The sequence below is a fragment of the Centroberyx affinis genome, unplaced genomic scaffold (genome assembly GCF_046629955.1).
Source record: "Centroberyx affinis isolate AG114_WGS23_722 - 3 ecotype Tasmania unplaced genomic scaffold, CSIRO-AGI_Caff_v1 ptg005488l_1, whole genome shotgun sequence".
Taxonomy (NCBI): Eukaryota; Metazoa; Chordata; class Actinopteri; order Beryciformes; family Berycidae; genus Centroberyx; species Centroberyx affinis.
This window is the reverse complement of record NW_027282753.1, coordinates 48,772-71,756: the sequence shown is the minus strand read 5'-3', so window position 1 is coordinate 71,756 and position 22,985 is coordinate 48,772. Positions and strand designations below refer to the sequence as shown.

Sequence of the window (22,985 nt, the reverse complement as noted above, 5' to 3'; positions counted from 1 at the left end):
GGGTACAGCTGACTCAGTATTACCTCTCCCAGATGAGTTTGTACACATACATGCACAGATAAACATGCGTGCACACACATACACATACAGGTACACCCCCTTCTGCATCTGTCCTCTCTCACTCTCTCTCTCACACACACACACACACACTCACATACAGTTACAGACACAAGCACGCACCTGGACTTGCACCTGCACCTGCCACAAAGTTGCAACATTACTACTCTGGAAGCACCGAGAACCTGTCTGCTCCCACTTTCCCGCCTCTTTGCCCTCTGTAGTGAGACACCTGCACAAAGTTATTCCAAAACATTCAGTTTTCTCGTGGAAACAACTCTCTGCAGATGTTTCCACACTGAACAAGTTCTCGCACAGCTGCATCTGAGGGTGCTTGGGAAACTCTAGTTGACGTCTGATGTTTTGGTCCACCAAGCCCCCCCCACCATGCCCACCCCCATGCCAGGGTTGTAGGGAACAGGGGTCTGCTCTTGTTGGCATTGAAGTGAGTATTGTAAATTTGTACATAGTTAGTTTACCTTAGATCAATAGTCTATTTGGATTTCTGTTATTGCGTTTTTTCTGTCTGGGGTCAATCTGACCCCAAACACAATTTACATTGCTATTCTGGATAACATAAATTTCTTAGTCTTTGAATGTTTTTTGTCCAACAAAACAAATATATAGCTTTGTTCAGTGTATTACTCAGATTTTTATTGAAAGCATCAAACATTTCATGTACTGAGCAGTTTATACGACAAGAGTCCAATTCTCTTGCAAGCTCTGAGAACTCAAGTTCTGCTGTTGCATCTGGGAACCGCTTTTGAACGACAGTTTCTTTTATGTTCCTGGTTACAATCAGATGAGCATCAAAGAATACACAATAGAGATATTAGACGCGGATATATTGTCAATCGTTAACCCTCTTGTCACAACCAGGTCGAGTGTGTTACCATGTTGGTGTGTAGCCTCAGAGACAAGAGTTAATTCTAAAATATCCAGTAAGTTGATGAATTCCATAGCGTTTGAATCAGACATATTATTTACGCGAATGTTTAGATCACCATTCAAAATTATTCTATTATATCTGGTGATAATAACTGATGCCGATAAAGAGAATTCTGGGAGATGAAATGATAGTTGCCTAGGTGGCCGATAGTGTTGAAATAAGTACTGGAGCTTCAGCGTTGAGGACAAAGGCCAGATATATACGTTGTGGTGTCTTGACCGGGGGGGGAGAGATGGACGAGAGGGGCGAGCTGGAGGGGGGGCGGTTTTGAGTGTGGAAGAATGCTAACATAGGAAGGAGCGGGCAATGGGTCGGGGGGTTAGTTTGGTGGGAGAAAGGAAAGGGAAAAAGGAGGGGGAAAGAGGGGAGGATGATCTGGAGGACTGGAGAGTAGGGCTGGGTATCGGTACTCGATACCTTTAAGGTATCGACCGAAATAACCCAGTACCAAGTAAGTAGTATCGAAACTTCTCCAGTCAAACGATACCTACATTCGATACTTTTTGTACACAGATCTAGAAAAAAATGACTATTCGTATGGTTTTGCTTGCAGCCAATCACCGCAAGCGTTCTTTGATTTAATGTGACGTGTGATTGGCCGACTACCACAGCAGCTACAGCCCAGAGAGTCTGTGGTGGTCGATGGAGTTGGCAGTTCAGCGTGCCGAGATGCCACCGAAACGTTAAAAAAAATAAGGTATCGAATGAAGTACTCTATTGGTATTGATATCACTTTAAGGGTACTGGAACTGGTACTGGTATCGTAATTCTTTAAACCAGTGGTTCACAACGTGGGGTCCGGGGACCACCAGGGGTCCTTGAGGGGGTTCCAGGGGGTCCGCAGAAAATTGATGAATTGTGAAACTTGAGCATTATTTCATTTAAAAGAAGTTAACCCAATTAGAGAATGTAGAAGAATGACTGTTTTGATCATAGTTTCTCTGTTATCTCTCTACCTACAATACAGATAGTCATGGAATTCTGGACAAAATCATATCTAACAATAAAAATATTCTCAGATTTGGGTCCAAGAGAGAAAGTCTCATCAAATGGCAGTCCATGCCCCTAATGTATAGTAAATTAGTGGTCCTTGATATGAAAAAGGTTGAGAATCACTGCTTTAAACGATATCCAGCCCTACTGGAGAGACAGGGGCTGACAGTTGTTGTCCAACGGCTCTGGCAGGTCACATGGGATATCCTGGCTCTGAGAGTGCTGGTGACCTGTTGTGGATAGACAGGAGGCAACTCACAGTGGTTGACCTTGGGCCGCTGATATCAGGACTGCAGTGCATTAGATCAGGGGGCAGATGGGTGAAGGAGGGAGTAGTGAAGATTCCCCATTAGTAGTTTCACCGCTAATCTGTTTGGATGTAGGCCTTCAGGTTTGAAACGTTTTTTGCGTCCCCAGAACAGATCAATAAAGTTTAATCCTTTTGAACTGCATGATGTGGAAAGCCATGAGTTCCGTGCTAAGAGTCTGCTGAACTTGTTGATTCCTCTGTCCACTGTTGGTAGGGGACCACTGATAAATGACTGAGTCTCTAGTTGGTCAAGTCGTCAAACAATTTCATAAAGTCCTGCTTTAGCAGTTCTGACTGCTCTCTGCGAGTATCACTTGTCTCCACATGAATAATGATTTGATTTATTCTTGGGTGATCAGACAATATCTGGGGGATTTTATCATTGATGGTAATCTACATTTAGACTTAAGACTTTACATTATAGACTTGGGACTTGACTTGAGACTTGTGCCCGACTTGGGACTTGAGCAAAGTTGATTTAGTCACACCTCTGGCACATAACTAATACATCCATTACTGTTGTGTTTTCTCCCATTTGATGACAATGAGTTAAAAACTCTAGTTAAATACCAGTCAATTGTCAACCTGGGTAAGTCAATCCCCCAAAATGACTGATCTAGATCAGTCTAGATCGCTGAGAGAGGGAACAAACTCTGTTCCACTTGGGTCAAACCTCAGTGTTTAAGCCGTGTTACACCGTGTCTGGAGCATCTTGCCATCTGTCATGTTAAACCAAGAGTCTAAAGACTTTTTTGACATTTTTAATGATGCCATAAGGTGACAGCCCATAGGACATTCTTGTATATGTGGACTGGCATGAAACACAGGGCAGACCAGGATCAGCATAACACAGTATTGCTGGTTCCTGTGTGTTTAAATGGCATCAGGTACAGTGGTACTTTTTCCAATACCGGCACTCAAAAGATCTAGCAGCAAACAACTTGTCTGTACTAATGGAGCACATAATGATCTTAACTCATCTGGAACATGTTTAAATTTTAACTTTAGTACAAATACTTTATAAACATAAAAACTGAAAAACCAATAATCTAACTATCATGAAACGATCTACTATCTTGAAATGATACTTGAAGTTGTTCAATTGCAATAATGAATGAACTTTGCTTGGGATTTTTTCCATCAAATAGCCATCAATAGTTCTTTAAAGTGAAGGGGAAAAGAACCTACAGAAAACTGTCTTTTAGGACTTTAGGATCCATCTGATGATGAGTTTTCTCCCACCTCATGACTCTTCATGTGTGTTTTGAGGCAGTGGCTCTGAGTAAAGGCTTTGTCACAGACAGTGCACTGGTATGGTCTCTCTCCGCTGTGGGTCCTCAGGTGGACAGTTAGGTGCTCCAGGCGAGAGGAGGCTTTCCCGCAAACCCCACAGACGAACGGTTTTTGGCCCGAATGGATTCGCAGATGGTTGTTGAGATGAGACTTATGTTTAAAGGACCGGCCACATTCTGTGCAGCTGTATGGCGTCTCCCCGGTGTGGATCCTCATGTGAATCGCCAGAGCTCCATTGGACGAAAATCCCTTGCTGCATACGCTGCAACGGTGCGGCCTCTCATTGGTGTGCGTTCTCATGTGATTCTTTAACTCAACATTCGTATAGAATGTTTTGCAGCAAACATCGCAGAGGTATGGTTTGTCTCTAACCGTGTGAATCTTCTCGTGGGATTTCAGTGATCTGGGAAGCTTGAAGCCCTTCCCACAAACCTGACAGCTGTAGCGCCTTACCTGTGTGTGGGTAAACTTGTGGCGGGATAAAGATCCAAAGTCACTGAAGGATTTAGCGCACACATTGCAGCGGAACGGCTTCTCACCCGTGTGGGTCCGGTGGTGAGCTTTGAGCTGTGACTGAAAACGAAATGCTTTCTGGCACACATCACATTTGTGTGCTTTATCCACTGCATGGTTCAAACAGTGATTGTTCAACCCTGACTTCTGAGTAAATGCTTCATGGCAAATATTGCATTCATATGGTCTCTCTCCTGTGTGTAAAGCAGCATGCTGGTTGAGGCCAATCATGGTGAGGAAAGACTTTCCACAATCAGGACAGTTGTGAGTTTTTTGGTGACTTTTAAGATGACCCCTCAATGCCTCTGCAGATTCCAAATGTTCTCCGCACACCCCGCACACACATTCTGGATCGTCCACGTGACGCCAGACGTGTTTGTTCAAAATGCCCGTTGACCTGTGCAGAGATCCACAGACTTTACAGGAGAGAATAGGGTTACTCTTCTCAATCAGAGTCTTTGGAGGAGACTTGAACAATTTCCTGCTCTTGGCCCTGGAACAAGAACGTCTGACGTGCCGCTTCCTCGTTCTGTTTGATGAGCGCGGTTCAGGTTGACCCTCCTTCAGGTCCTCATCACTGTCATTTGGTTTCCAGTCATCATCTCTGTCACTTGCCTCATCTTTGTCATCTTGCTTCCCATCCTCGTCGCTGGTGTCCCGTTCACTCTTAGCTGCAGATCGGGCAGAAGTGAGGGCCATAAGGTCATTGGTTGGTCCTGATACACCACGATCTTCTCTATCATCAGCTTCCTCTACTTCCATCTGTTGCTGTGTTCTTGAGTTGTTGGCCAGAAGGTCTGCTTCATTGCTTTCTACCCTTTCAATAGGATTGCTGTGGAAACTAAAAGAAGAAATTAAGAAGAATTAACCAATTATATTAGTTGAAAAGAAGCTTATAGACTTTTGCAATTACTACATATCATCCTTAAACTGCCCAATTAGTTAATTAATAATTAATAAGTAGCTACACTGGGCATGTTGGGCATACATGGAATGTAGAAAATATTAGGGACATCTTCCTCATATTGAGTTACAGCTCCTTTTGCCAAATCCGTGTCTCAATTCTCTCAAAGCGTAGAAATCCTGCTTCTCTTCATCTACATCTGCTTTGTGATTGGTATAGATTTCATAAGGGAAATCAATAAAGGATAATTGCTTTTTGCTGGTTTCAAATCAGTGTATTTCATAAAAATATAAGTGTGCCATATTTTTTTTGCATTCAGTGTAATTTAGCAATTGTATTTTTTTTTTTTTTACATTTGACAAAAATAACAGATTCACTGGTAACACTTTACAATAAGGGTCGCTAAGTTATTGTAAAGTGTTACCTGTGTTTTCAATCCATAAGCATCAGCTATCTTTCTAAGAATCCACAAAAAGACTGGCCTAAACATTTAAACATGGCATACATGGGACAATGCATGAACCCTGCCAGAGCTAGTGAGTTGATTCCTGACTGGGAGCCACCCATAACAACAATATACACTCACCGAGCACTTTATTGGGTAAGTATCAGCTTTCAGCTCAATGTCAACCGGCTACCAAAGTGCCATCCGCCTCAAGGTTTGACGTGTTGCATTCTGGGATGCTTTTCTGCTCACCACAGTTGTAAAGAGTAGTTATCTGAGTTACTGAAGCCTTTCTGTCAGCTCCAACCAGTCTGGCCGTTCTCCTCTGACCTCTGACCTCTCTCATCAACAAGGCGTTTCCGTCCGCAGAACCGCCGCTCACTGGATGTTTTTTGCTTTTCGCTCCGTTCTGTGTAAACTCTAGAGACTGTTGTGCGTGAAAATCAAAGTCACTGAGATCACATTTGTTCCCCATTCTGATGTTTGATGTGAACATGAACTGAAGCCGCTGACCTGTATCTGCATGATCTTATGCATTGCACTGCTGCCACACGATTGTCTGATTGGATAACTGCATGAATAAGCAGGTGTACAGGTGTTCCTAATAAAGTGCTCAGTGAGTGTATATATGCCACTCTAAGACGATTTGAATAAAAGCACCTAACCAATGAAATGTTCTGATATGTGAGGTTATATTTTCAATACCAAGCCCTTACACAAAAGGTTCACATTCACTCTCTTTTTGAATTACCTTGTGTGTAGCTTGTTTTGATCACTTGTCATTATTATAGCAGAGGTGGATGGAAAATCTTTGGTGTCTTCGTCTTTTCTCTGTAACGGATGAAGCTCTTCCTTGCTGGGCTGGTGTTCTTCTCCTGCCTATAGGAAATCAAGAGTTTTGTCCCCAAATGAGATTTATCAATTGTACTGATTGGGGAATTATTTTCCCCGAGCAATTGTTGAACCACTTCAGCAAGTCCTACCTTCAGTCGGATGTACAGGGCGGATCTTCCTTTCCCAGAGGACTTGATGGACCTGTGGATCTCTTCTGGTGTCAGAGTCTTTAGTTTCAGCGGCTGTAGTTTCCTGCTGCTGTCGACTGTGAAGAGGTCAAAAGGTTTGTTTCCTCCAGCCAGCCGAGGGAACCTGGACCTCAGCAGGACCAGGAAGTCTGCCTCCTGTAGGCCACGGGGACACTTCAAATTCTGTACCCGGCATGTCACTGACACAGAAACAAATTCACCAGAGGGTTAACTCAATTCGATTCAGTTTTATTGTCATTCCTCCTTACATGAGTACTCAGTAACATGAAAGATCTTTTCTTGAGGTCGCAGTACAATCCAAACAAAGGTGCTGGACCTTTAGCGTATGAATACTGGTGCAATTCAGTTCATTCAAGACCACTCAATGACCCCTATGACATACAGTACATGCTCTCTCGCTTTTCCTCTACACAGGCACTCTCCCAAAATAGCACAAGATATATTTACATCATATCCTGTATATTAATAAATGTAGCCATATATTTATCAATCAATCAACATCCATCCATATTGGATATCTCAATTTGGGATTAAAATGGGAGACAAACGAATATCAGACGTGAAAATTAATTCCTGAAATGCCGCATTCCATTTTGAAACAAGAAAAGTCATCAGTGAAGTTGATTTCTTGGTTTCTCATTTAGTCGAACAAAGACTTAAACGCACAGTATGTAATTTCTGCCGCTAGGGGCCTCTCAATCAAAACAATAACACAAGACGTAGTTTGATGACGTCGTGAAGTAGCATGGGATCATGGGAGTTTTTTTTTTTACGGGGACAGCTTCGGCGACAGAACGCGCAGCAAACGGGAATGAATAATCGCGATCTGTCACGAGTGAGCAATAAAAACAATAGAATGAAAAAACAACAGAGCGGCTAGAGTGGCTAGCTAGCTAGTTGGCCGACTTCCTTCCTCACTCTCTGATGTATCATCTGGTGTTTCCCGTGTTTCCCTGGAAGTTAGGGGGTAAAGGGGATATGACGCCATGACAGGAAGTTAGGGGGTAAAGGGGATATGACGCCATGACAGGAAGTTAGGGGGTAAAGGGGATATGACGCCATGACAGGAAGTTAGGGGGTAAAGGGGATATGACGCCACTGACAGGCGACCAAATGAAACGCACCGTTACCTTGAATAAAATTACAGATTTCTCTGGGTTTGAACATTGTTGGAAACATTTGGGATAATGTAAGTGAGTACACAAGTCAAAAAAATATATAACATAGGTCTAGTCGTTTTTAGATACTTTAATGTGGAAATGTTACATATTATACCTTTAAATTTACCGATGCCTGAGAGCACATCACTCTGGGAGTCCTCCAGCATGCTGACCCTGAGATTTAGGTAGTGCTGCGTTTCACTGATCCGAGGTCTTCCTCGCTTCCTCCTCTCAGACTGATCGCTGGGAGAAAATATTCTGAAAAATGAATATTGGCCGCAGGGTTAATATCTGTTTCTAAGAATCCACAGAAACACTGTACTAAGGAAGAGTAGAACATTACTTCTGGAGATGCTGACAATCATTGTTATACACGTATTATGTATTTAATTACTACTCCGTCGTAGCTTACGCGCACCTCTCCAAAAATGTAACTACGCATAGGGCGAGGCACGACCGCATGAACTGTGATTGGCCTGCTTCGTATTTCCTCCTACCTGTATCCGGTTGATGTCCACGGATAGTGAAGACAATGTAGCAGATAGAAGAGAGATGAGCTGAGGACTAGGGCTGAAGGATTTTGAAAAGACATCTAATTGCGATTATTTTGACTGATATTGCAATTGCGATATGATTTGCGATATTAGAGGGAATGATAATTTTTACATCATTATTCTCATTTTCATTGAAAAACATATTAAAATGATTATGGTGTAATTTTTGCGGGGATCTGTACCAAACAAAGATGTTTTCTTAAGTCTGTAGAATATGATGTGTAGGCCAGGACATCTCTGCAGCACAACAATATTTAATTTAAAATGTTATTTTGACACATTTCACCTTTAACAAATATTGCGCCTCCTGCGATTTGAAAATTGCAGTAGGCCATATTGCGATTTCGATAAAATTTTGATTAATTGTTCAGCCCTACTGAGGATGGCTGCAAAAAATATTGATTTGTAGGACACTTCATCCCCAAATTATAAAGATTACCAGGTGTCACTGAATTCATGGTGAGAAATATCCCAGAACATGAGCTTCAGAGAATGTAAACACTACTACTTCTTCTGTTATTACTTCAGTGTTAACAAAGCACGCTACTGCCGTCTAGTATTTCCATGGTGTACGTGCAAAATCACAGACGCAGGACCATAAATGCTTGCACCACTGTAGGCACCTATGCCGTTACCACAGCAATTCGACAGAGAATTATAATTATCCCTTTAGGACAAGCTCTCTTAAATAACTTAGGAGCTGAGAAAATTCTCAACACAAAAATGTTTATGCACAACACTTATTCTTACTTCTAAAGGATGAGATCAAATTTGCATCAGAATTTTGATGTACTTGTAAGACCAAAATTGCACTTACTTATTTTAGCGGCTTAACTGGCCCTGGTATAAAACTTCCTAGAAACAAAGATTTTTTTTTACTCTCAGACTGCCTCTAGAAACTACAGCTGACAAAAAGATGTGAACAAATTAAAAGAAAAAAAAACAAATCATTTTTTATAGCCCTGTATATGAGTGCAACTACCCCCCACACCCAAATCGTCCCGGTTTCATTCTCATGCTAGCTATCTAATATAAGTGATGATATTGGGAGCCTCTGCGTTTGAACCTTGATGGAAGCCGATACTCCGGGTCCTTCAGATTATCACTAAGCGGAATGGGACTCAGGGGCTCAGGTGTTTCATCCTCCTCATCATCACCCTCCTCTTCTTCAATATCGCAGAAGAGGCCCAGGCTCCCAGTGTCCTCAACACCTGGACAAAAAAAAGTTGAGCGTGTCAAAACTCCCATTTATTCACCCTTTTTAATTTATGTTCCAAGTATGATGGTTCAAGATGAGGGAATGTGCTTCATGATGTTTTTTTGTTTTTTTGTTTTTTTTTACGTTTATTTATTCAGGGAGTATTTGCTCTACATTTACACTTTTTCATCACTGCCCTGCTTCAAATTCATAGAGTGACACACATTCCCACCTGGGGGCTGCACAATACAACGACACTCTTCCAATATTGGCCAATGGGGGTTAACCAGTCCAACCACAGTTTACTACTGCTGACTAGTGGGAGCCCTTCCTGGAATGGTAACCTTATTTAGACCACGAGGCGGACTGTGGGCCTTGATACTACCCCTACTATCAACACTGATTATTTCAAGAACTTTGACACGGAATCCAACTATTTTCTCTTGACCCGTTGCTTTTAGTAGGATTCTTGCTTTTCTTCCTTTCTTGCTTAGATATCTTTGTAGAACGGATGCTGTGGGTCAGACAGACTTGCACTTCTGTGATAAGATGATCGTCCATGTTGATTAGGAGTGGAGCAACAATTCAGAACAACCAAAATTCTCTCATGTCACTCCCCTCTACCAGTCACTCGCATCAAATTTAAGACACTCCTTAAGGTACTTTCCTACAGAGCAGCACGTCAGACTGCCCCTCCCTATCTACAATCACTGGTCATGTTCCGCTCCTCCACCCTCGCAGGTCGCCTCGCCCCTCCATCGCTACGTGACTCAGAAGTCGCTCATCCCAGTCGCGAGTCTTCTCATCCCCGACACAACAAAGGTGGAACGAGCTCCTCCCTTCTGTCAGAACGGCTGAATCATTACCCATCTTTCGCCAGAGACTGAAGACTTATCTCTTCAGGTTACACCTGGACCCGCTTGAATTAATTAGAGCTGCAACGATTAATCGATTAGTTGTCAACTATTAAATTTATCGCCAACTATTTTGATCGATTAATCGGTTTGAGTAATTTTTTAAGAAAAGTAAGTCAAAATTCTCTGATTCCAGCTTCTTAAATGTGAATATTTTCTGGTTTATTTCCTCCTCTATGACAGTAAACTGAATATCTTTGGGTTGTGGACAAAACAAGACATTTGAGGACGTCATCTTGGGCTTTGGGAAACACTGATCCACATTTTTCACCATTTTCTGACATTTTATAGACCAAACAACTAATCGATTAATCAAGAAAATAATCGTTAGTTGCAGCCCTAGAATTAATATTAATATTCAATATCGCAGGAATATCGCGTTATTCACAAAATATCGCAATACTCGATAATATCAAATATTGGACCAAGTCTAATTGTAAGTCATTTTGGACAAAAGTGTCTGCTAAATGATGTAATGCAATGTAACGATAGGTGGAGCTGGAGCATGTGGGATTTCAACCAATGAAAACAGTTTGGAGGAGGTGCAAGGCCACAAAGGTTTGCACAATAGAGACAAGACAACCGATTTTTCACTAGAGTGAGATATTGCTCACTGTATTCGTTGACGTACTGCTTTGGTTAGTACGGGATGAAAACCACGGCTTTATTTTAGCAACACAATCTCAGTAAGTCTGGACCAGAGTTTATGGGTTTCTTTTCTTCTTTACGGTTGAGAAGTTTCTCTCTAGTCTAAACACCAACACACTCACCTGTTTCTATTCGTTGGCTGGGTTGCTCCAAAGGCCTCTAGGTGGCATCACTATTCTTTTGAACTGGAAAAACTAAAACTAAAACTTTTTTATTAGTAATTGTAAAGACGTACCTGGCTGCTGCCTGTGCTGCTCTTCATTCGCAGGGAGTTCACCTCTACCTGCCTCCTCGTCTTCCTCCTCACACACCGGGAGCAGCTCAGAATTACCTGGATAAGGGATCAAGGTTATATACAGTATTTTTTTATTTTTTATTTACCAAGCTATCCATCCATTTATCTATCAATCTAGCTATCATCTGTCCTTCAAAGTCATAGAGAAGAGATTTGAGGAGTGGAAAATAGAAAACTATTTCAAATTATTGCAAACCATGTTCGTCAATAAGGATTTTATTTATTTATTTATTTTTTTTAGGTAAGGACCAGAAGTCCTATTGTTTGTTCTGCCTTGTTGTTGTTGTTGACACTGGCGCTTTCATGCTGATTCTCTCTATTGACTTGCATTGTGGACATGCTGATATGAATTCATTTCCCTGTTAAAATAAGTTATATTCTGTCTACACTTCTGATAATATTATTACTCCTCTGGGGAGTGAGGCTCTGACTGACCAGGCTGTGACTTATGGTTGCCCAGATACGTTCCGTCCAAATTGTATGCAGTGGTGGAAAGTAACTAAGTACATTTACCTCAAGTACTTAAGTACAATTTTGAGGTACTTGTACTTTACTTGAGTATTTCCATTTTATGCTATTTTGTACTCATACTCCACTACATTTTAGAGGGAAATATTGTACTTTTTACTCCATTACATATATTTCATATCTATAGTTACTAGTTACTTTTCAGAACAATATTTCATCAATTTTATTTTATATCAATATTCATCTTTATAAAATAACTATAAAATAGCATTGTTATAGATTAGACTACCCAAAAGTATAGCTAAATTGTTAAGATTAGCTTCACGTTGACAACTTTAAAATGCTGCTTACATGTACATGTATGTCAATAAATCAGTATTAATATTCCAATAATTTATGAAAAATATAACTCTCTAAATGGGGACAGTTTGCATAATGAGTACGTTTACTTTGATACTCTAAGCACATTTTGCTGCCAATACTTATGTACTTTTACTTAAGTAAGATTTTGAATGCAGGACTTTTACTTGTAATGGAGTATCTTTACATTGTTGTATTGCTACTTTTATTTAAGTAAAAGATCTCAGTACTTCTTCCACCACTGATTATATGGAGAGAATAGAACAGTAATCAAATTCAGTTAGAAAATCGGTTAGTTTTTGCTGCCTTGCTAATCGGAAAAGGTACTTGCCTGGTATAACAAGACCTTTAGGAAATCTTTGAAGTCTAACTGGTAAATTCGGCATACAAATGATCTACCAAGCAGACCTTTACTCTAAAATTTCAACTTTTACAGCTGGTTCACACTAGTCATTTGCGCGCACTATGGTGTGCTTTGGTGGAAGAAGATTGTGGGAATCACAAGCTAATCGATTCTGAAAGTTTACTTTGTAGTATAATAAGTGCTAATTGGTGTATTGGGTGCAGGCTGAATTTGTAACTTTTTGAATTCGACTTCACGTTTTCTCCATTGACAAGACAACGGGACGTGCTTGGCTTGAGGTTTACAGTATATTAGTATAGAGAAGTAAAATCTGCCACTGACCTATTCTCTCTAGTTTGACTCGAGGCTGCAGGAGGACATCCAGCTGTCTCCTCTGCCGGTCGATCTCCAGCTTGAAGGCCGAAGCCTCGTCCTCGTAACCGGCTACTGTTCTCTCTACAACCGCTAAGATTTCCTGGGCGGCTGCTGCCAGTCTCTCGGTGACGATTCCTCTCAGTATCTCAGCTTTAGACATGTTGCTGAAACTCTCAAGTGTCCCGGAGTCCGCGGTGTTCTCGTGCATCATGTTAACCAGCAAGAAAGTTTTTGGTTTTTTTTTCCCGTTCACAGAACAACGCGGTTACGCTGTGATAATGGCGCGTTCCTGTTTTCTTGCAAATGCCGTCCGACTCGAAACCATGGAGGGGGCCCCCATCGAAACAGCAGCGTGAAGCTAGCCACAATAAGGAAACTCACTTACGGTAGAATTTTGTTCTGAGCCTTCAAAATAAAAGTCCCAATTAACGAAATGGTATGTCTCTTGTTGCAAATAAATAAAACATGTTAATCTCAAAGTGTAAAGATGTCACAAAACACCACCTGCAAAAAACGGTGAAGATAGTGACAAACATTACGCCAACGCAGATGCACGAGTAACGGATAAACTGTATTAATTCACACAAAAAAGAGGAAAAGGGCACTATTTCCACATTAAGTAGTGTGGCTGGGAAAATTACAAATTGTGCCCCATTGAAATTGAGGTGAAATTGAATCTACAGGAGGAGAGGAATAAGAAAATGTATAGGCTAGATATTAAGAAACCTGTTGCCATGGTAAGTGTGGGGCCACTTACAATATATATCAGCATTTGCTCATGCACCCAAAGTGGAACAGTACTAGCACAAGTCGTGCTGTTCTATGAATAAAACACGAACAAAATTCTAAGTTTCCTTATTGTGGCTAGCTTCACGCTGCTGTTACGATGGGGCCGATGGTTTCGAGTCGGACGGCATTTGCGCATGCACCAAAACAGGAACACGCCATTATCACAGCACAACCGCGTTGTTACTGTGAACGGGAAAAAAACAACAACTTTCTTCCTGGTTAACATGATGCACGAGAACACCGCGGACTCCTGGACACCCGAGAGTTTCAGCAACATGTCTAAAGCTGAGATACTGAGAGGAATCGTCACCGAGAGACTGGCAGCAGCCGCCCAGGAAATCTTAGCGGTTGTAGAGAGAACAGTAGCCGGTTACGAGGAGGAGGTTTCGGGCTTCAAGCAGGAGATCGACCGGCAGAGGAGACAGCTGGATGTCCTCCTGCAGCCTCGAGTCAAACTAGAGAGAGAAGGTTGGTGACAGACTTTACTTCTCTGTGTTCTCCCAGCAATAATTACCCTCCAACCTCTTCGAAACCAGCAATCCCTTAAAATACCCTTACATTTACATGAATTCACCCCTTAATTCATCCAAAATTCACCCAATCCTCTTAAAATGAGTTACGGGGGTTATTAATGGAGGGGAGACCACATCAAAACATACTTAAACTCCCCTTAATGTTTGACTGCTTACTTTCTGATTTAATGTAAAATTCAGGGAGACAGGAACTTTCCATTAATAACTAATAACCTGTAAACCTGCAAAAAAGGCATACAAAATCTCTCTGTGAGCCAACCCATGAATAAATCCATTATAAATCCATGATACTAGCCTGACTTTTTTAAACCTATGTTATTTTTAATGGATAATTAATGTTTATGTAATGAGAACTTAAAGGACATGGGATAAAATGAAGGGGTTTGGTTTCATAGTGAACCTCAAGTCTAGCACAGTTGTCTGGCAAGGAGAAAGCAGAGCAGATATACATGGTAACAGATCACAAAATATGTGTAGGACACACATTCACTCTTACACATATACACAACATACAGCAGTGGATTCAAGCAAGACCAAATCAAAAACCACAATAAAGAGACATGTTTTTAGTTTTTACTTTTACCCATATATGCTACTAAATGATGTAGTCCCCTTCTTTTAGGACAGGAGATAAACTATGAAGTAATTATCTATTTTTCTCTACTTGGAATTTCTTAAGGACTGAGATGATAGCTAGATGGATGGCTAGATTGATAGATTAACGGATGAATATATCGATAGAAAGATTGATAAATAAAAAAAAACGTGATCCCTGGTCCAGATTACCTTGGGCTCCCCGCTGTGTGTGAGGAGGAAGAGGAGGAGTCAGGTGGAGGTGAACTCCCTGAGGAGGAAGAGCAGAACAAACGGCAGTCAAGTATGTCTGTACAGTTCTCTTTCTAAAGTTTCTTAATAAAGTTGTTTATAATCAGTGTTTGAGACAGTTTTTTTTTTTCTGAGTACAGATAGGTTAAGCAGATTCCCATGACCTCTCGATTATCTGTGAGAGGGTGAAAAGTTGATTGACTGCTCTTTGACTAGGACAAAATATACATTCTTCCTCCTGAATCTGAGGCTTCCCAGGGAGGTTGAGTAGTGTGATCTCGCCATAGTTGGAACAAACCTGGTCTCCTTTTTAAAGGTAGTGACAATTAGGGCTGCAACTAACGATTATTTTCATTGTCGATTAATCTGTCGATTATTTTCTCGATTAATCGATTAGGTGTTGGTCTACAAAATGTCAGAAAATGGTGAAAAATGTGGATCAGTGTTTCCCAAAGCCCAAGATGACGTCCTCAAATGTCTTGTTTTGTCCACAACCCAAAGATATTCAGTTTACTGTCATAGAGGAGGAAAGAAACCAGAAAATATTCACATTTAAGAAGCTGGAATCAGAGATTTTGAGTTATTTTTCTTAAAAAATTACTCAAACCGATTAATTGATTATCAAAATAGTTGGCGATTAATTTAATAGTTGACAACTAATCGATTAATCGATTAATCGTTGCAGCTCTACATTTGTCAATCATGACCCCAGAAGTATCCAAAGCCTTCTCCAGCAGCCCACCAAGAAGGATGGATATTCCAAATTGCTGTAAGGCACATAGGCGCAAACAACAGTCAGTTTTCCCCTCAGCAACTCATAGTAGTATTGAGTTGACCCTCTTGTCCACTAAGACAAATTCCACCTGTGCAGCAGCTTTATCCCCACAGCCGCTGGTTACCTCTCATCCTGGACAACTCCTGAATAGGAGAGAGTGACCACCCTCTATTGAGGAGTTTGGTTTCAGAGCTGACACGTGGAGGTGAGCCCAACTGTATCTACTTATATTTCTCAACCTCAACACCAGCGCCGGCTCCTTCCCCTCTCGAGAGGTTACGTTCCATGTTTGGCCAATCTCTGTCGCCAAGGTCCATCCGGTCTCAGTCTGCTCCACTCCTGCCTGTTACCCTACCCTTCGCCTTGTGGGTGGTGAGCTCAGCAGCAGGCCCTGTCGCAGACCAAGGGTCCAACCACATGTAGCGGTGCAACAAAAGACAGTCAAGGAGTTCAAAAGAACCAAAAAAATCCACCTTAGCTGTCAGGCACATGCTACCATTTTCTTTTAATTCCCTTCTTGAGGACTTTGGTTCCTTGGCCGGACCTGCTCTTGTCTGGTCTAGAGTGATGCTACTGCCTTCTGCTGCACCCACCTTCAAACGTTGAGCTGCTGCATGCATTCCTCCGATGGCAGTAGTCATTTCAGGAGCCATTCCTTGCAGAAAGGAGGGTTGTAGTGCTGGACTTGCACTCAAAAACTCCTTCAGACCACATCAGTGCTCCTCTGAAAGATGCTTGGCTCCTTCCTTTCCAAGCCAGCTCAATGTGTCAGTGCTCATCATCCAGTACTCTGGTACTGGTCTTCTCACAAGACATTTTCAACATTATCAGGAACTAAAAAGGTAAGAGCACTTGTCTGTGTCTTGTCTCAGTGTTGCACCACTACTGCAGGAGTGCATAAGCTTGCAAGTACCTGCATTATCTTGATTGCCAACAATTATGCAAAAAGTCACACAGCTGGCCCAGTTGATCCATCAAAGGTCACATGGAACATGGGAATTGTAGGTTAAAGCGAGAAGGGAAGCCATTTTAAAGTGGTATCCGTCCAGGGATCCCACAGCCCATGGTGCTTCTTTGGGCTGAGCTACAGTGTGAGCCAGCTTCCAGGCACTCACTGGCCAGCACCAGTCCCGGGCCAGGCTCCAGGAGCGAGGAGTGTCCCTGTTCCGTACAAGGTTTCCCTTGATGTTTTCGGAACTCTCAGGTCTTTTCAAGATGCTATTTGTCTGGTTGGTGTCCGACCTGGTGCTCAACATAACTCCCCAGGCCACTGGGGCTCACAAACCGTTGCATGAGGTTGCTAGTCCAGGAATGGCTCCCATCGGCCAACAGTAGTTAACTGTGGTTGTATTGGGCAGCTCCCAGTGGCCAATAGTAGAAGACTGTTACATGACTGTGCAACCCCCAAGTGGGAATGTGTGAAAAATAAATTCAAAAGGGTAAATAAATGGGAGTGTTGACACACTCAATTTTTGCCCAGGCGTGGAGGATGCTGGGAGTCTGGGCCTCTTCTGCTATGTTGAGGAAGAGGAGGGCGAAGATGAGGAGGATGAATCCTCTGAGCTACCAGCGCAGAGCCCCAGTCAGTGTCGGGAGAATCTGAAGGACCCGGATTATCAAACACCATCAAGGTTCCAATCACATGCTCCTAGTATAATCACTTACAGATAGTTTACATGAGAATGAGACAGGAACAATTTGGGTGTGTTGGGCAGTCACACTCATATACAAGGCTATGACAAAAGCATTGTTTGATTTTTGGCTTGAATATTAATTTGTTTTTTTGGTTGTAGTTGTTTCTAAAGGAGGTCTTTTCAGTCAATGTGTGAAAATGTATATTTATAATAACAAATCTAATTTGTATATTATAGTGATGGATAGTTAGCTCCTCTAATCAGAAGTAATGTAACACTAGCGTTAAGCTATCGTATGGTGATACTGATATTGATATCTGTATTCTGCTCCTAGTGGACTACAGGCCAAATTAGTGTATCATCCCTTTATTAACCCTGCTGCCAATCTTAATCTTAAAAAATATTTTCTCCCAGAAGGCAGTTTGAGAGGAGGAAGCCAGGGAGACCTCGGCTCAGTGAAGCATCGAGCCACCTAGATCTCAGGGTCTTCATGCTGGAGGACTCCCAGATCAGTGTACTCTCAAACAAAGGTAAATTTAAAGAGTTTAATTCCAAATTGAGATGTCCAATAACAATGTATTTTGCTTGATTTGTAAATGTAGGCTACATCTGCAAGTACACAAGATATTATGGTACTACCATTGGAGCCATTTCTATAAAATATGTTGTGCTCACATCAGAGATGTTTGGTTGAATTAAGCCCACACCACCTCCAGAAGGGTCGACGGGAAGTTCTGGTGTCTCAGACTGAGCCCCAGACCCCACCCCCACCAAACAGAACTATCATCACCTACATTAGCCTGGTCCTGCACAGGGTTATACCTAGTTCACAACATTATCCAATAATTGATAAACTCGTTATTGTTTTAGCTTCGTTTTAGCTTCTCAGTCAGAAGCTAAAGGGACAGCGACACACTGGCTTGAACCGTAATGTTGAATCGTAAGCTTGATTATGCAAAACACTTACATGAAGATCTTGTAGTATGTCATCATGTTACATATACAATACATATGTGGACACCTGCTCGTCGAACATCTCATTCCAAAATTATTAATATGGAGTTGGTCCCCCCTTTGCTGCTATATCAGCCTCCACTCACTGGGAAGACTTTGCATTTGCTTCCATTCAGCCACAAGAGCATTAGTGAGGTCGGGCAATGATTTTGGGCAATAAAGCCTGGCTCACAGTCTGCGTTGCAATTCATCCTAAAGGTGTTGGATGGGGTTGAGGTCAGGCTCTGTGCAGGCCGGTCAAGTTCTTCCACACCGGTCACAACAAACCATTAGAGTATGGACCTCGCTTTTGCATGGGAGCGTTGTCATGCTGAAACAGGAAAGGACATTCCCCCAACTATTGGTACAAAGTTGGAGGCACATAATCGCCTATAATGTCACTGAATGCTGTAGCATTAACATTTCCCTTCACTGGAACTAAGGGGCCCGAACCATGAAAAACAGGCCCAGACAATTATTTCTCCTCCACCAAACTTTACAGTTGGCACTATGCATTTGGGCAGATAGAGTTCTCCTGGCAGCCGACAAACCCAGATTCATCTGTCGGACTGCCAGATGGTGAAGTGCGATTCGTGGCTCCAGAGAACACGTTTCCACCGCTCCAAGTCCGATGGTGGCGAGCTCTACACCGCTCCACCACTTGGTACCGCAACAAAGCCACCAGAACACCCCTTGGCTTCAGCATTCTAAAAGAAACTAAATGTTTATATTGTGTTGCACAGTTCTTTCTTTTGTTCATGATGCTTTCAGTTTTACTCTTATATGAATTGCACAGTGACCTGAGGAATTTTTACTTCATTGTGCTCTTGTGTAAGGTGCAATGACTAGAGATGTTCCGATACCATTTTTTCCTTCCCGATACCGATTCCGATACCTGAACTTGCGTATCGGCTGATACCGAGTACCAATCCGAAACCAGTGCGTTAAAAAAATATATGTATATATATATTTTTATTTTTTTTTAACCGCTGTATACTACTAACCCTGTATGGATGTGATATGATTGCTATCATTGTTGTATGGCCTGGCTCAGGTTAAACCCTTTGTAAAACATGAACAAATACATACAGAGAATGAATGCCATAGAACTTTCTTTTATTTTCTAGTTTGACAGTCAGTCATAACTGAAAAAGAACATAAATAAATCTAGGAATAAATAATTCAATTGTCCTTTAAATTATTGCCAAAATGCTGACAGTTTGCTGGCTCTGACTAACGTTACACTCTCCGCTAGCACCGCACGTGTTGTTGTTTGCCTGTGTAGCGAAAATGAGTTAGCATCACGTGATAAATTACCGGAAATCAATTCTTTTTTGCCGCTCTAAAACAGTAGTTGCCAGTGGCAGCACAGCGCTACTGTTTTAGATCGGCGAAGAAGAATTGATTTCCGGGAAAACGGCTGTTTTATCCGGGTGAAACTACTTTAAAGTTGATTTTTTTTCGGGGCTAATAAATTACATGATATCGGATCGGTGCATAGATTCACGTACTCACTGATACCCGATCCAGCATTTTAGACTGTATCGGAGGCATTTCCGATAATGGTATCGGTATCGGACCAACTCCAGCAATGACAATAAAGCTGAACTGAGCTGAATTAACCTTCTGGTGAATATCTCTCTGTGTCAGTGTTTAAGAAGTGTCGTATGCAGGAGGTGAAGTGTCCCCATGGCCTACAGGAGGCAGACTTCCTGGACCTGCTGAGGTCCAGGTTCCCTCGGCTGGCTGGAGGAAACAAACCTTTTGACCTCTTCACAACAGACAGGAGCAGGAGACTACATCCACTGAAACTAAAGACATGGACACCAGAGGAGATCCACAGGTCCATCAAGTCAATTGGAGCAGGGAATTCAGCCCTCTACATTCGACTGAAGGTACTTTGTCATATTTTGTAGTAATTTGCTAGGTTAGACGTTGGTTGCACTACTTGCAATGCCCATACAAGTCTTCATCCACTACACCACTTTAGCTTCATTTACTGTACGACCCATTTTTTTGGGCTCAAAACACTACGTTTGTAGAACTACACTTAGACGAGGCCAAGTAAGTGAACTTAGATCAGACAATGGGACCAACTTGAATCCCACTGGTGCTCTACATCACAGAGGCTTGTAGGAAAGATTGAATCAAATGCTTAAAAGCATTCTGCTGTCAACATTGGATGCAAGCAATAAACATTGGATGATGAGAATGTTGGGGTGAATGAACTACTCATCCCAGAGAGAATTGTGCTATCAAAGTCCCCCAATTACAGAGCTCGCTTCGTCGTTTTGTCATGTGGGAGAGACAAAGTATATCTAGAGCTAGTCATACAAGATAGACTTATTGGTCAGGGGTGCACCACTACACTTTATTCTACCATTTTCCATCGTCTCAGTCAGCGAAGGAGTGGTGGATCTGACTCATTAGGTAAGTTTTATCAACTCAAAGCAGGTATCAGAGAACTGCTGGTTAGCTCGCTGCAGCACTACACAGCTGTCATCTCTATACCAACATGACGCTATAAGGTTTACACTCGGGGAAAAAACATATGTCTATGTGCTTGACACACCTACCAAAGCAGGTAGGCATTGCAAGTTGGTTGTGCTATCACCATAGTAAAAGCCTCTAAGGATCATGGATATTGTAGTGTTTGGTGTCATTTTACACAGAACTGACAGAAAAAACTACAATTAGGCACTAACGAGGTTGAAATATTAATAACCGAGGAACATTACAGCAACCTTTAGTATTGTTTTCTGATCACGGAGACTCCAGGGGTTCTCTGTTGTGTAATTTGGCAGCTATCGCTAGAATTAAAATCCCTATGAGTCTGGTAGCTGGAGAATCAGTGTCAAAAATGCTTACGGAGCCGAACGTCTCAACTCTATTGGTTTGCTTGAAAGCTGCTACAGGAACTACAGTTTGTCCTTGCTCCACAAGGCTCAGGACGTCTTCCTTATTCCTGAAATTCATCAATCAATTTTGATAAAATCTACAGGATCCAGATTGTAAAAGTCTTCTCATTTTGTCAAACAAGGATTTAACTTAGCTACTGTCCTTTAAAAAGTACCATCATTTTTGGTTTAATTTTGTGCTGCCAGCCATTTTGTAAGAGTAGGTGTCACTTATTTTTAGTGGAAGTGTCATTTGGGAACAAAACTCTTGTTTTTTTTTAGGCAGGAGAAAAGCACCAGGCCAGCGAGGAAGAGCTTCACCTTTCACAGAGAAAAGACGACGCCACCAAAGATTCTCTGTCCACCTCGACCATGATGATGACAAATGATGAAACCAGGCCATATGCAAGGTAACCAGTGTTGGGGAAGTTACTTTCAAAATGTAATATATTATTTATTACTTATTACTCCTCATTTAAAGTAGTGTGATTAAGTTACTCTATTACTTTCTGTATATGGTTACTAGTTATAAAGTACTTTCACTCAAGGCAATTATGCTGACAAGTCCAACCGGTGGTAGGGTACTGAAAATCAGACACCGGCACAAAATAATGTATTTTAGCTCTTTATTTAAAGAGATAAAACAACCTCTTCACTTTTAAAAAACATAATGTATTTTAACTCTTTATTTAAAGAGATAAAACAACCTCTTCACTTTTAAAAAACTTGTGATTAGCAGCAAATACTAACAAATATAAATAAGAAAATAAAATAAAGTGCCTAAATGGGGATTAAGTAGCATAATACCTACAAGCTCACAGTGAGCTCAACACTGTGTAGGCAATGGTGGCAATGGCATTGGTAGGCAATGGCGGTAGATAGTACCTTATAAGGGAAAAACTTAACTTTAATGTTTTTACCTGCCTCTTGGTTTAAGGTGAAATAATGTGAATATTTCCACCCTGAAAATTTTAAGCGAGCCGCCTCTGAATCCGCCATTGTTGTACTGTACTGCACGGAGGGCGCGCGGGGATATTTTATTTCAGCTGCCCTTTGAATCATCGTGACCACTAATATTATTACAGTTACTTAGAAAACTGTAACTGTAATAATATTACTTCATTTAAAACAGTAACTCGTAACTCTACTCTGTTACTCAGATAATATTATGTAACGCGTTCTATGACGTACCTCGTTACCCCCAACACTGAAGGTGACATTACATAACACAAATGTCATTGGGTAGGAGCTTTTATCCAAAGTGTCTTATGGAGGCATGGATGTATAAATGATTAGTATGGGTGGCTCCCACTTAGGAATGAAACTCCTAACCTGCCCATGCTGGTGCCGTTCTCCACCCATATATACCATGTTGAAATGCTTTGTGGATTCTTTATTCTTGAAGATAGCTGACTCTTATGCACTCCAAACACATCCCTTGTATGCATGTGCTTCGTGACAAAGTTAAGTGAATCAATCAGTGTGCATATATATAATGTAACTTTTTAACTTTTTAATTTCTGCTCCTAGTTCCAGCAACAACCCTACTCAGAGAGTAGAAAGCGACAGAGCAGACCTTCTGTCCAACAACTTGATATCACAACAGATGGAAGAAGAGGAAGCGGATGACGGAGAAGATCAGAGTGGAGAATCAGAGCAAACCAATGACACTCTGGAAGTCTGCTCTGCCTGCTCTGCAGCTGAGAATGAATGGGAC

General features: G+C 41.7%; 2 protein-coding genes across 2 annotated transcripts; one reads left to right on the top strand and one right to left on the bottom strand.

Moving 5' to 3' along the window:
- Nucleotides 1-3,096: 3,096 nt before the first annotated feature.
- LOC139667388 (zinc finger protein ZFP2-like) lies at nucleotides 3,097-7,834 on the bottom strand. Its single transcript, XM_071546840.1, has 4 exons — nucleotides 7,795-7,834; nucleotides 6,448-6,686; nucleotides 6,216-6,343; nucleotides 3,097-4,956 (listed from the first exon to the last, which is right to left on the bottom strand). The coding sequence occupies exons 1-4, from the start codon at nucleotides 7,832-7,834 to the stop codon at nucleotides 3,519-3,521; spliced, it is 1,845 nt and encodes a 614-aa protein (XP_071402941.1). The 3' UTR covers nucleotides 3,097-3,518.
- A 6,001-nt stretch (nucleotides 7,835-13,835) lies between these two features.
- On the top strand, nucleotides 13,836-22,973 carry LOC139667387 (uncharacterized; the record flags this gene model as incomplete). Its single annotated transcript, XM_071546838.1, has 7 exons — nucleotides 13,836-14,079; nucleotides 14,926-15,021; nucleotides 17,225-17,375; nucleotides 17,793-17,908; nucleotides 20,022-20,266; nucleotides 21,551-21,678; nucleotides 22,799-22,973. Coding segments are annotated over exons 1-7 (1,155 nt in total), but the record flags the coding sequence as incomplete, so codon positions are not given.
- Nucleotides 22,974-22,985: the final 12 nt, after the last annotated feature.

Bases quoted from the DNA above. Each gene is read 5' to 3' on its own strand.
- LOC139667388 (XM_071546840.1), bottom strand. From the start codon at position 7,834: ATGCTGGAGGACTCCCAGAGTGATGTGCTCTCAGGCATCG. The intron at 6,344-6,447 runs GTAGGACTTGCT...GATTTCCTATAG, and splicing joins CCCTGTACATCCGACTGAAG to GCAGGAGAAGAACACCAGCC. The intron at 4,957-6,215 runs GTAATTCAAAAA...TTCTTCTTTTAG, and splicing joins CAAAACAAGCTACACACAAG to TTTCCACAGCAATCCTATTG.